Source organism: Salvelinus fontinalis, chromosome 31, assembly GCF_029448725.1.
Source record: "Salvelinus fontinalis isolate EN_2023a chromosome 31, ASM2944872v1, whole genome shotgun sequence".
NCBI classification, from domain to species: domain Eukaryota; kingdom Metazoa; phylum Chordata; class Actinopteri; order Salmoniformes; family Salmonidae; genus Salvelinus; species Salvelinus fontinalis.
Window position 1 is genome coordinate 37994117 of NC_074695.1, and position 14503 is coordinate 38008619.

Below are 14503 nucleotides of genomic sequence, written 5' to 3' on the forward strand. Positions count from 1 at the left end.
ACAAACTCAGTGAGAGCACTCCATCTCCACCTCACAAGCTAGAGAGAAAGAGAGCGAGAGACGGGAGAGGGAGAAGTGAACAGAGCGCCATTAACATGGAAAGCTCTTACTGTGTGGAAGGAAAACTGGTTTGGAGAGGAGCTGGAGCGAGAGAAAGGAGAGGACACAGACCTCAGGTCAGAGCGAAGCGTGGCCACACACAGCTTGTCCTCTTCACATTGTGGCCTGGTTCCTGGAACTCTGTGGGGGAGTGATTCACCTACTAGAGAGGAGAAACATGCACACCACACACTGATGCACATAGACAAACCCCAACACACCCTAATACACAAACACGCACATCAGAGCAGAGCCTTAATCGATCTGCTCTAGACCTAGCGGGAATCAGTTCTGGATGCTTCAATCACATGCATACACATACAAAGGTTTGTGTTGTATAGGGACAGCAGACGGCGATGGGAAAGGAAGATATGGTGGTAGAGACCTTATCTCCTCCTCTTATTATGACTGAGATGGAGACATTTACATTTGGCAAACATTTAGGAGATTCTGTTGATTTGCTGTCATGTGCTCCAAGACACCATATGGCAAATACTGCAGTGTGTTTGCATTTTAGGAAAGGGGAGCAGTGTGTGTGTGTGTGTGTGTGTGTGTGTGTGTGTGTGTGTGTGTGTGTGTGTGTACATGTTTATCTACATGTGTGTGTCTGTGCTATTGTTGTGCCATGTTGTTTTTGAAGTCCCTGGGATTGAAATCTGTTACTGTCATGATTGCCTCGGAAACCAGTTCAACAGACACTTCATTATTCACCGTCGCAAACACAGCGTCTCCCCCCCCCCCCCCCTTCCTCTCCTCTCCCCTCATCCTCTCTCTCTGGCTCCCTCAAGCCCAGCTGTTGACAAGCAACTGTAAGTGAGCCTAAATTTAAACTCTGCACTGGCAACCGTTAACTGTGATGCCGTCGTCAGGTAGCGAGCGATGCCGGAGACGCCTCACGCCTCCGAGCAAGGACGGCCGGGAAGGCGAGAAGCTCCGGCGGAAAATGTGTTAGCTGGGTAATTGATGTGATGTGATTTTATCTTGCTCATTATCCCGGGTATGCAAGCCTACACAGGGGAAAGGTGCTGCGGGCTGGTCTGACGCGAGCACGGGCTGCTCAGTGGTTTGGAAAGGCGAGTTGGAGTGCAGATGGTAAAGGTCGCTGTCACTGAACACTGGGGGTCTTAGATGCTTTGCTATGGTCAGGTGATGTAAGAGCATTTACGGCACTGACAGATTCAACCGCATGCTAATCTACTTACAGTGGTTGGTGATGCTTCACGCATCGGTTTAAAGTAGACCACTCTGTTGCTGTTCCAGTCATTGTGTGTTAAGTGAAGCTCATTATTTTCTATAACAGTGCCCCATCGCGCCCAATCTCCCCATTAACTTGACCCTTCATTAGAGGTGTATGTATGTATGCATATGCATGTCTGTGCTCTACAAATGCCCTCTTTGTATGTTCCTATAGGACACCAGTGATAGAGGAATGTAGTTGTGCCATCATCTACCATGGCACCATTACATCATAACAGTACATAACCCATGCATTACTGCAGCAGGGTCATGATGTCATATCTATGGGTGAAGGAAATTAGTTAACTCACTGGAAAGAAAAAACAGACATGGGGGTGGGATGGGATCAGTTATTTTTGCTGTGTAGTCCTCTTCAAGGGATATTTCATTCGCTGAGGCTTATTTGAGGTATATTTAAAAAAAGTCCATGAAAGTGGTAACTAAGATAATAATGACACAAAACCTGAGTATGTTTTTCACAAAATACCAATTATCGGATGCTTTCATAGGTGTCAGGTGTGGTTTGCGAATTGAATGGACCATTAAAATTGTAAATATCCATCGACAATTGTACGTCTATCATGAAATTCTATTCATTCTGATGAGCTGGCTCTATTGGACCTCTCCATCCCTCAGATACTCTATTAGAACCTGTTTGATATACCCAAGCCAGAGGAGAATCTTCTTCTCTGCTTTTTGCTGGAGCAACTCAATTACTGGGGTTCACCCCATGGGAAAGTCCTTGAATCTCGCCTTAACTTAAAACCCATTTCTAACTCACTCTCTGTCTTTTATCTCCTCCAGACAAACCTGTTCACTTCACGCCGGCCCAGCCTCCTGACGGTAAGTCCTCTGTGAATTCTCACTCTACCCTACCTTCACCGATTGACTACATAGTTTTGGCTCCCCGACAAATAATTACCTCAGAGCTGCTCTCTGTCTTCCTCACCTCTCTGAGTCCTGATGCTTTTAGTTTGCATCACCACCTCCACCTTTCCCCCATATGGCCATTGATATGGGGCGGTCTGTGATGACTTGATTGGTCTCATCTCCTTTAAGCCCAGTTACAGCTGTGCAGTAGCTTCTACCAGACTACAGCATCTCCAGCCTCATGATTCAGTAATACTAGTAATCCTCCCTCCTTCCCCATTCAAAACGTCACTCCTCACACCCCCTAGATGTAGGCCAGGGATACACGGAGGCTCCAGTTTTTCCACTATGCCCAGACTTGTTATCCACCATGCTTTCCGGGCCTAATTCCACAGATGGCAATCTCTGTACTCTGTGCAGGGCTATTGTTTCAGTTGTTTGGCGGGCGAGCGACGAGAGTCATTAATTAAACAGCAACAATTTATTGGCAAATGGCGGATCTCCACACTCTTTAATTGGAAGGAAACAGCTGGTTTCTGGCTCGGTCATGAATATTTATGATGGCAGCAAACACATGAAGCACTGTTTGGTAGCCCCCAGATTTCTGACAGACAGACAGACAGACAGACAGACAGACAGACAGACAGACAGACAGACAGACAGACAGTTGAGGTGGACTCCTGGTAGCGCTGGGAGGTGTAGCCTTTTCCTCACAGTGTGGGGGGCTACCAAGCCAAAGGTTGGCCGTGTAAGAAAAACAACAGGCAGAATGCTGATAATGATCTGAGCTCCTATCTACTGAAGCTGTGAACAAAAGGCACCTCTGGGGGCTCAACGACTCTGTCCGATAATTGCTCAATCACTCTCTTCATAGGTCAGCACATTTGCAAAAGCTGTTTTTGAGAAAGGGCGCTGTTGTGTTCAAATGTATCAATTTAGAGCTTTAGACGATGAATATGATATGATGGCCTCGCCGAGTCACGACAATGGCTTTTGTCAATGCGAAATGGGTGTCCGTGGTCTGCACCTGCCGAGTAATTGAGCTTGATTGGAGCATTTCTCAACTTCACCTCACCTTAACACCTGGGGGGAGGAGAGAGACATCTCTGGTTTTATTTTTCAACTCCTTTAATCAAAGTGAGGTGCTCCAAAGGTCCAATCACACGGCATCACGATCCGCCGCAGATATTTGTTTACTTTTTAATGACATGAGATTGCTTCAATAAATGATTTGCGCTCTTCACGAGTGGAGATTCTCCGTTTTTTTGTTGTTGTTGTTGAAATAAATAGTGTCACCGAGCCAAGTCAAGTACGTGCCGGTGAGAAACTGAGTGCAGTCAGCGAGGCAATACAGTACATCTCTCCATTTTCCCTCCAAAAATGGTGGCTTTTATCGATCGCAGTGGCATCCATTTCCCATGTATTCAAGTTTTGGCTTGTCTGAAGGACGTTTGTTTCTGCACTAGTCAAGCGTTTAAAAGGCTCTGCTGCTGGCCCATAATTACATTTCCAATAGTCCTGTAGGCTCTCAGTCAGCAGAACAGGATTGTTTTTTGATCCAAACATAGAAGAGCAGCAGTAGACATCTGCAGTCTCCAGTTAGCCCTGAGGGACAACGTTTCCGCGGATCATTTAGTTGCTGGTGAGATTAGTGGGCCAATTAGAGATGGCCTAAATACACTAGCCCCTCTCCTACGACTAGCTGAATGTTGTGCCATGGGGACATGGTGGTAGCCTACCAAGGCTCTTATACAGCCTCTCCATTAGTCAAATCTGTTCTACAGAGGAGGGCTATTCTACTGAACTTGTCCTCAGTTCCAAGGACATACTTCCACATACTTAATTAACCAAAATCAGAGAGATATACTAAAGAATCTGCAGACTTTTAAAATATCCTCTTAGTCTCTGAACTTGTTTTTGGGTAGATGATTTATTCTTGTTAGCGAGAAGAGATGGAGAGAAGTGTTTTTTTGGGGGGGTGATCTGCTGTCTTTGCAGCACGAGTCGAGAGCACTTGCACAGTATTTGTGGCGCGCACCACCTACAATTAGACGGCAGATTCCACCCAATAAATGAGTGCTAATCACCAGCCGAAAAGTGACAAAGTCACAAAGCACCCTCTAATTAGTCTCTCTGCTGCGGCTTAAAGTGCCAGTCTCTGCACTCAGTCCACAGTCATTATTGCCTGTCATCTCCAGACAATAATAAGACCGTTGTGACAGCATTTTACCCAGCAACAGAGAGCAAAGTCTCAGTCCGTTGTTCAAGGTAGAACCACACGGGTTGGACTTTGGTGAGGGGTCAGTTCTATTGCATTGAGCTAGCGGCCTTTTGCTAGCCACGGTTGTCATTTTAATGTTAATGATGAGAGCAATTTGCATATTGTATACACACACTTCTCTGGTTCTCTGCCTCTGGTCATTGCAATATTTACATATTAAGCATAATGTAAGTTTCCTCTTTCACAGTCCGATTGCTGTAATGGCTATTATATGGTATTGATCTAAACTGGAAGAACAGTGCAGATGCAACGTTTGGTAACAGAATGACAGTTTGTGCCGTTATTGTGTTACTGTACCAAATTTAGCATCTGAACTGTTCAAGTAAATGTGTTTTTGTAACATGTTATGTGGAAATTGTTCAAATTCGGCCTTGTCCATAGAGTTGTACGGTTTGTTTAACTTTGCAAAAATCGGAGTCTAAGCATCGTTCTGTTACCGTGGAATTGTCCTTTTCTATGTGATAGTGTGTGTATCAATCCCGAGGAGCCAGTGTGACTCCAACAGGTAGAGAACCAGTTGGTTCAGTCCTGGAATTCGTTTTGACACTCCTGTCAGTCAGATTTAAGCAGAGTCAATTGTACTCTCAAGTTAAGTGATAACTAACAGGTGAGTGAGAGAGCTTTACTCACAGCCGTAGGTGAACAGACATGGTTAAAACTGGGCTAAATTGGGCCACGAAGACAAAAACAAGGATCCAAATGGGAAACGTGAGCTACCTCCAGTCGGGTCTGTCTCCGTGGTAGCTAGCTGTCTCCCACACCTCCTCTCCTGGCTGTAATGAATACACCGGCTGTGAATCCTTCAATCTGGCGTTTGTCACAGAAAGTGTCCCCCGGAGGATACTCCGTACCAGCAGACATAATAGATGTTTGAATTGAAAAGTGATTTGATCTAGGACTGGGAGGGTTTCTGCGACGAACGGGAAAGTGCTTGTGGGCTTACTTACACTCTTCCCAGAACACTTCTTCCTCTTAAAAGATGTGCCAAAACTTTCTCTGCAGCAGCTTTCAAAGACTCCCCCCCAACACTCTCCACAAACTCTACACAACAAACTCTACACTGCAAAAATAACTGATCCCATCCCACCCCCATGTCTGTTTTTTCTTTCCAATGAGTTAACTAATTTCCTTCACCCATAGATATGACATCATGGCCCTGCTGCAGTAATGCATGGGTTATGTACTGTTATGATGTAATGGTACCATGGTAGATGATAAGATGATGCCACAGCTACATTCATCCAAACTGGCTGTAATTTATTCAGTCAACCCTTTCCCTATGTTCTTTACAGTACGCCTCACTCAGAAATAGAGGCAGAATTCATTATGACTAGTCGCTAATCTTAATTAAATCAAAAATCTACCTAATCTTTTTTGAGGGAGGTGGGGCTGAGGATGGGCTCATATCAAGATATCAAAGGTACCAGGACTGTAAACGCTCCTCTCTCTCACGGATTGGCATTTTGCTCTGTGAGAAACAAGATTGGCCTGTCATTCCTAGCCCACGACGAGAAGCAGCAGTGCAGGCTAACTGTAGTCTCGTGTTTTTTTGCCTTGACATTATCAGGGCAAAGTTTGTTGCCCTCCAAAAGTATACAGACGCATCTAAACCCAAAACTGCACTCTGTACTTCTCTCCCCGGAAAGTATGCCTCTCTTCTGTACTTTTGTGGAGTCAGCAGATGCTTGCGTAAGCATCTCGCCGTACACATGCAGAGCTCGACGGGAAGCGGCAAACAGGAGAAACAAATTGGGTGCATTTTGACATTCCGCCTGTCTGCACTCGTCAGACTGTCTGACAAGGCTCCCATACAGCCTCAATGAGCAGAGGTGTGATGCGCCGCCGAGTATTGATCTGTGCGCGGAAGAAAGGAGAGCCTGGAAAATATGTGGGTCAAAAGGAACACGCGTAGACTGGCAGGGATTGACCGCTGAGTTGATTTGTTCCCGATTCCTTGGCCAGAGTAATTGTTAATGCTGACGGCTGGGGCGATTTGACATGCCCAGAAATATCGGCCCGCTCAAGCTTGCCCTTGCGAAACCACCACGAACAGTCAGTGTATGGAGGTGTTGTAGCATGTCAGATAGTGGGCAGATTAACTCCTGACAATGATGGGGTTGGATCTCTGGACAACAGACAGCTAGACTAACCCTGATATCCCTATCATAGCTGAAGTTTGAAATACAGGGAGCTATTATCCACAATAGAAATGTCCAAAAGAACAGCAGTAGGCTATGCTTCTCAGGTGTCTCTTGACCTATCGTACAGTTCATATGGCACAGTCGACCCATTCCCAATCAGATTGGTGATGGAAGATTTGTAGTTATGTAGGACTATTATTGTACTGGTTAAGGCCCCTTCATAATTGGAACTATACTGAAAAAAATATAAACGTAACATGCAACAATTTCAAAGATTTTACTGAGTTACAGTTCATATGAGGAAATCAGTCAATTGAAATAAATTCATTAGGCCCTGGTCTATGGATTTCACTTGACTGGTGCAGCCATGTGTGGGCCTTGGAGTATAGGCCCACCCACTTGGCAGTCAGGCCCACTCACTGGGGAGCCAGGCCCAGCCAATCAGAATAAGTTTTTCAGCGCAAAAGAGCTTTATTACAGACAGAAATACTCCTCAGCAGCCCCCACCCCTCCACCCCGCCTCAGATGATCCCACAAGTGAAGAAGATGGATGTGGATGTCCTGGGCTGGCGTGGTTACATGTGGTCTGCAGTTGTGAGGCCTGTTGGACATTCTCTAAAATGACGTTGGAGGTGGCTTATGACAGAAAAATGAACATTCAATTCTCTGGCAACAGCTCTGGTAGACATTCCTGCAGTCAGCATGCCAATTGTACGCTCCGTCAAAACTTGAGACATCTGTGGCATTGTGTTGTGTAACAAAACTGCACATTTTAAAGTGGCTTTTTATTGTCCCCAGCACAAGGTGCATCTGTGTAATAATCATGCTGTTTAATCAGCTTCTTAATATGTCACACCTGTCAGGTAGATGGATTATCTTGGCAAAGGAGAAATGCTTACTAAAAGGGATGGAAAAGAGAGAAAGAAGCTTTTTGTGCGTTTGGAACGTTTCTGCGATTTTTTTGAAGCATAGGACCAACACTTTACATGTTGCGTTTATATTTTTGTTCAGTGTATATCTGCGAGCATTCTGTAGATTCTTGATAGATTAGGCTTTTCATCTTTAGGAACACTCTAAATCCATGGCAGATAAGACATCTCGCTTCTAGTTTTGTTATTTCTCATAACTACGACCTTGCAAAGAAAAGAGGGATGTGATAAATCGACTGCATGCTGTCTTTGAAATAGGAGGATACATTGGTGAGAAATTTAGATACGGGATGAATTTCTTCTAGCTAATTAATGAATTGGCCATTCACGGGAGCCGATTTTACTCCCAATAATCTAATAGTAGACCGATAGATTGTTGCACGCGCGGGTTCGACGTCCCCATCATCGTCCTATATTCATTGCAATTAGTGCGTGAAACGGTTCATATTTCTATAAATGACTCTTATGTTCTTTGCGTTTGGTTCAGAGAGAGGCTGTTCTGTCCCATTGAATTGGCATGTCGTTCATTTACACTCATTAACTCAGTGAATTATTCAATGAATTAATTTAGTGACTCATTGTTAGACTTAAGCTGGGGGGGAAGTGATGGACAGGTTTTTACTTTCGTTTAATTGTGACTTGTTATGTGAGGAAATAGACATGGCTTACCGCTTTCGCCATTTACTTTTTAACAAGTAGTAAATATATCGTGTTACAAAATTACGGGCTTCCCCAGTCAATGTTTTCTTTATAGAAAATTGTACCCAATGAAGCATTTTACATCACATCTGTTCCAAGTGTATCCGCTCTTCGGACGAGTGCGTAGACTTTTTATTACATGCGAATAAGTGCAATTGTATTGGATAAATTTGCCTTTTATTGTGATCAGTTGGGAGTTTAAAGGCTTGTCATCCTTAGACGTTTCACCTCTGTCTAACCTGAAGACTGCTGTGTTTACTTTGATATTTCCCACAGCAGTAAAAGACGGACGCACACACACATTTCTCAGCCTCGCACCAGTGTGTGTTTGTGTGTGTGAGAGAGAGGAAGACAGACCAGTGCACAACTACACTAAGGTCAAACAGCCTGGCAGTTGTATTCAAATGGTCTCTCAGAGGAGCCTGTAGCAGTACATGGATGATGGAGAGTGTGAGGCAGCCAGACTCCAGGAAACCATAAATCTCTATCCTAATCCCAAAATGCAGACTGCCCATCGTAGTCTGAGTAGTAACCCAGAGACACACACTGTCACACACACTAAGGAAAGAGATTGTTTACCAAGTGAACCCAGCCTGTGGCATCTTCTTCTGTGGTTACTGTATGTCAAGTTTATATATGAGTTGAGGTGAGTGTGTGTGTATACATTGCAACTGACGAACATACATCACACACAAACACCATTTGTGGTCAATACATCTAATTTGTATAGTCAACCCAACCTCTTCCTCCTTTCATTGGCTTGTTTGATATATGTTCCCCGCACCACTGCACACAATTACAACATGCAAGGCTCTCAGCCAATGTGCCACTGACACCATTTACACCGGCCGGCTCTGTGACAATGGAGACACACCCGCAGTCCCACAGGCCTACACACTGTCCCTGTGGGGGATTCTGATGTATGCGTTTCAGCATGCCTGCCTGTATGTCTTCTCTACTTTCACTATGGGAAAAAACAACATGGATTCCCTTTCAAATAGCTTGTGCGTGGAACATATTGCATGATGATACTACTGCGTCTGCCTTGGTTTTAATGAGTTTTAAGGTGCTAGAAGGCTTCCTATCACAAGGAAGGAAACGAGACATGGGGAAAGAGAGGAAATAAGAGAGCAAGAGAATAGGAGAGGGGGAGAGAGAAAATAAGAGAGCAAAGATGTTTTGAGGGACAGAGATGGTATGGTGGTGGGTGGGTGTGGGGGGGGGGTTCTTTCTACTTTTCTTTCTTCACACCTGTTTTTTTAACGTAATCTTTTCCGCTCATTTTGTTTTTTCTTTTCTTTTAATGATATACCTTGAATTGTCTAATTGAAATGGAACAAATTGGGGCTGTTTTGTATGCCAGCGCGTCCATGCGACTCCCGGAGAACCTCGCATCCAGATGCATAATGATAGCAGCGACTGTCGGGGTCAGTGGGAGAGTGCAGAGAGGAGCAGCTGGGAAAAGGTGGAGAGTTCGAAGGGAGATTTTTTTTGGGGGGGGGGGGGGGTGGTGTTGTAGGTAGTTATAGAGTTTGTGAACGAGAGTGTTTACAGTTGACGGGTGAGAGTGGGCAGCTGTTGTGAATATGGCCTCTTTAGGTGCTTGTGTGAGCGCGTGTGACTCATTCATTTTAGGAGGATATTCGGATATTCTAAATACACGCATTTTTTTTTTTATTACGTTTCTTTACCTGAGCACGGCTGCGCGAGGAAGAGAGGTTGGCACTCTATTGCTGCAGCTGCGGAGAGACCGGTGTGTGATCAGATGGGAGCGAGCAGACGGAGAGGCGAGAAAGAGCCGCAGCCAAGGCAGCTCGGCTACAGCCAAGACTGGCTAACTTGTAGCAGCCACAATATTATTTATTATCATCCCATACAACAGTGGCTTTCTTGACTGGAGTAACCTAGAAGCTAGCCAGCTCTAGCAAGCTAGGCTAATTGATGCCACATGCTGTGCTTTCTCCCCAACCCCATTCAGATAAAACAACAGTCTAACGTTACCTGTTGTTTGCTTGTGGTAGCCTACTCCTTCCCGCTTCTCAGCTTTTAATTCCGTGCTTTGGTGAACTGTCACTCCACTTGCTGCACATTGTGTATCTATTATTAATTGTATTATTACGTGTTTTATTATTTTAATATTTCCTCTGCATTGTTGGGAAGGGCCGTAGTCCACACCTGTTGTTTATGAACCATGTGACTAATAACGTTTGATTTGACATTGAGGCTTTGATTGGCCAACATAAACAACAAGCTACACGTGAAGGCAACTTGTCTTTTCATGGGGTCACGTCATATAAATGACATTTAAATGTTTGTTCTTTTATTAAGTTCATAATTTGAGATGTCATGGTATATCCTTGTATGGAACAATGTCACATGGATATTTACATTTCATTTGGAAAAAGCCTTTTCAGTTTTAAAATAGGCCTATACTTTTTTTGTTGTAATAAATAAAATGAATACTCACACAAGTTTCTGACTGCTAACGTCTGACATTCTAATAATCGTGCACATCCACAGTCTGTGTCGAACCCCTCAGAGCTAGCAACATCCTAACAATGCCCTTTTGTCAGGTTCTCTGTCAGTGTTGACCTAGGTTACCTCTAGTGAGCTGTAGCCACTGTCACTTGATCTTTTGATATAAACTACATGTACAGTAAGAAAGACCACTCACACACACACACACATACAATGCTAATGTTTCATGTAAGTGTAAACTCATGTTGCAATAGACTATAAAACATACAACTGTACAGAGGAAATCCTGAAGAACAAGGCCTCTTGTGTAAGGGGTCTCGTTACATATGCGCACGCACACACATTCATGTACACACACACACACCATACCACACCACACATGTGCAGTTTATTATATTAGCCATGAGAAATCCCTTTGTGTCTTGACAGGAGTGACCTCTTCCAGCTGTCTTTCTGAGCTCACTCAGCTATCTCCGAGCACGTCAACACACACACACACACACACACACACACACACACACACACACACACACACACACACACACACACCCCTGACACCTCCCACGGACCGTGGAGTCACTGTTTCACTGTGACGACCCACTAAGTGTTTGTGTGTGTGGGGAAAACGAGGAACCGTCTCTGGTGTTTGTGTGTGTGTCTTTCAAACACAGTGTTTGTATGTGTGTACTGTGTGTGTGTATGTTTGTAATTGTATTCGTTAATGTGTGTGTGTGTGTGTGTGTGTGTGTGTGTGTGTGTGTAGAATGCGAAGCAACAAACACAGGTTTAAGTCCCGTCAATTAGTCATGGTTGAACTCCCTGGCCCCCTGAGGTGCTCTGGGGAGGGCAGGACAAAACGGTGTGTCTGCAGGTCCTGAAATAACGAGCTCACCTGAGGAAGGACTCCAGGGCACTGGTTGTGTGTGTGTGTGTGTGTGTGTGTGTGTGTGTGTGTGTGTGTGTGTTTAAAAGGGGGAGAGAGAGTGAGAGAAAAGTGAGATAAGAAATCAACAGTATTATATATTTACAGTGCATTCGGAAAGTATTCAGACCCCTTCACTTTTTCCACATTTTGTTACGCTACAGATGTATTCTAAAATGGGTTAAATCTTTTTTTTATTTTAGCAAATATATTAAAAATAAAAACAGAAATACTTTATTTACATATGTATTCAGACCCTTTGCTATAAGACTCAGAATTGAGCTCATGTTCATCCTGTTTCTATTGATCATCCTTGAGGTGTTTCTACAGCTTGATTGTTGTCCACCTGTGGTAAATTCAATTGATTGGACATGATTTGGAAAGGCACACACCTGTCGATATAAGGTCCCACATTTGACAGTGCAAAAGAAACGATTGAATCCATTTTAGAATAAGGCTGTAACGTAACAAAATGTGGAAAAAGTGAAGGCGTCTGAATACTTTCCAAATGCGCTGTAAATGACTGGAGACATAGTCATTGAGTAGCGGTAATATTTTCCTTTATTTCACTGAGGAGCAGGCTCCTTATCAAGCGATGGGCTCGGGATGTCTGACATCTTCAGTCATACTGGCTCTGTCAGTCAGTACCGTTTATGTCATTCTTCCATATTCACTGTACTAGTGTGTCTATATTCACATCCTGGTGACGGAGAATTGACCAAATTGAAATTCCCCCTCACTCGGCTGCTCCCCCTCTCTCCAAACCTTCCCTTTCATCATCACCTCCATCCTCCTCTCCTCTTCCCCTCCCTCTCTCATCATCCCCTATTCTCTGCCGTGGCCCTCAGGGCTTGTCTGACCAGGGCAGGGCCTAAGACTAACTGCTTCACCAGTGTGGAGGTCAAGGTAGCCAGATAGAGTTGTTGGGGGGAAATGGTTTGGACACTAGTGGTGGTACCTCTTCTATACGGGAGAAAAGGGAGAAATAATATCTTCCCTCGCTCCTCTTTTCTTTCTGTTTCTTTTCTTTTTGTTTCTCGTCCTCCTCTCCCCTCTCTTCTCTAATTACATTGTCACCTCTCCTCTAATGGATATGACAGACGTCATTGTTTTGGAACTACTCACAGTTTTATAACCCACAGGTTAGATGTGCCAATAAATCAGCACAATCTACTTTTTCGTTTTTTTTTTTACTGCTGCCGTCTTGGAGCTAGAATTGGGGTCATGTGTACTGTGGTAATGCCCATACGGAAAAAGAGTAACGGAGAGCACAAACTTAGCAAACAAGGCATTTGTGGTAAGTACATGGGACCGACAATCTTTATGCATGTCTGCTATTGGAAAACAACTGAGAGCAATTAAATAGCCTAATCTCATTTTGACTGTGTCTCTCAATATTATCAATGTGTTTGAATTGAGTGGACAAGGGTATGGCCCGGCTGCAACTCCTTGCTAGTATTTCTTACTATTTCCTTTTTTTCTACTTGTGTGACAGGAGTGTTTTGTCATTGTTTCTTCTCCTTCAGGCGCATCATGCCTTTTCATTTGTGTAATTTCTCCGCCATTCTGCAAATGCATCTTCACGTGGTCGTCGACTGGTTCATTCCTGTCAGCGTTCGTGTGCCGTCTCAATCGTCTGCTCGCGTCGATTGACACCCGATTCCTTCATACGCTTGTCACATCCTGGTTGGACTCGCCTGACTTCCCACAATAGCAGGCCCAAGTCCATTAAGTTAACACTACTAATCTGTTATATTGTTCTACAATATCTTCCTCTCAAACCCATTTCAATTCTCAAGCTGTTTCAAATGCCACGGAGGCTCCAGCACAGCTCTGACGCAAATCCTTGTCTTTGAAAGCCCTAAGGTCAATTGCCACAAGAAAACAATTGCTAAAAGCAGGGGGCAAATGACATGCTGGTATGGACAAACGCGCGCAAACACACACACACACAAACACGAGCGTGTGCTCAAAAACAAACACACGCAGACAGACAGGCAGGCAGGCAGGCAGGCAGACAGACAGACAGGCATAAGCATGTTATAGATAGAATCACGATCAAAGACCATGAGAAGCTTTCCCACATCTATATGTAACTACCATGACACACCCATGTCACAAGGAGACAGCAAACATTCATAACTGTTTCTAGACCAGGGGTTATATAACGGGATATACACCAAATAATACTTAGGAAGCATTAAGCTCTGTATTGTGAAAACCTCAAGCCTCCTTTGTGGTTTTGTGGTTGGAAGTGTTTGTCTATTCGAACACTCTGTTATTAAAGTTTTAATGAGAGGAGAAGCCTGTAGGGACACCACACACTCACTCGCCGCCAGCCTCCTAACCCCGTCTCGCTCTCCCACACACTCTTATACACACACGCACGCACGCACACACACACACACACACACACACTTTCTCTGTGTCTCTCTCTCATACACACACACACACACTTTCTCTATGTGTCTCTCTCTCATACACACACACACACTTTCTCTATGTGTCTCTCTCTCAAACACGCACGCACGCACGCACGCACGCACGCACGCACGCACGCACGCACGCACGCACGCACGCACACACACACACACACACACACACACACACACACACACACACACACACACACACACACACACACACACACACACACACACACACACACACACACACACACACACACACACACGCTGCACAGGGTAATTAGCCCAATTCCCATAATGGCGGGGAGCATCAACTTAACGTAACACACTGAAACCACCGAAACACAATCTGCTTTAACTTTAACCCCCCTCACACTTTTCAGACTGGCAGCACGGTGGCCCGAAAAATGGGCCCGAAATGG

At 44.5% G+C, this 14503-nt stretch overlaps 1 protein-coding gene across 10 annotated transcripts in view; it reads left to right on the forward strand.

Annotated features, from left to right (window-relative positions):
- Positions 1–14503, forward strand: part of LOC129830187 (agrin-like) — a 283228-nt gene that overhangs the window by 127516 nt on the left and 141209 nt on the right. For all 10 annotated transcript variants that reach the window (XM_055892528.1, XM_055892531.1, XM_055892530.1 and 7 more), the window contains one exon: positions 2140–2178. In XM_055892528.1, the coding sequence (XP_055748503.1) occupies positions 2140–2178 (39 nt within the window). The remainder of the gene's footprint in view (positions 1–2139; positions 2179–14503) is intronic.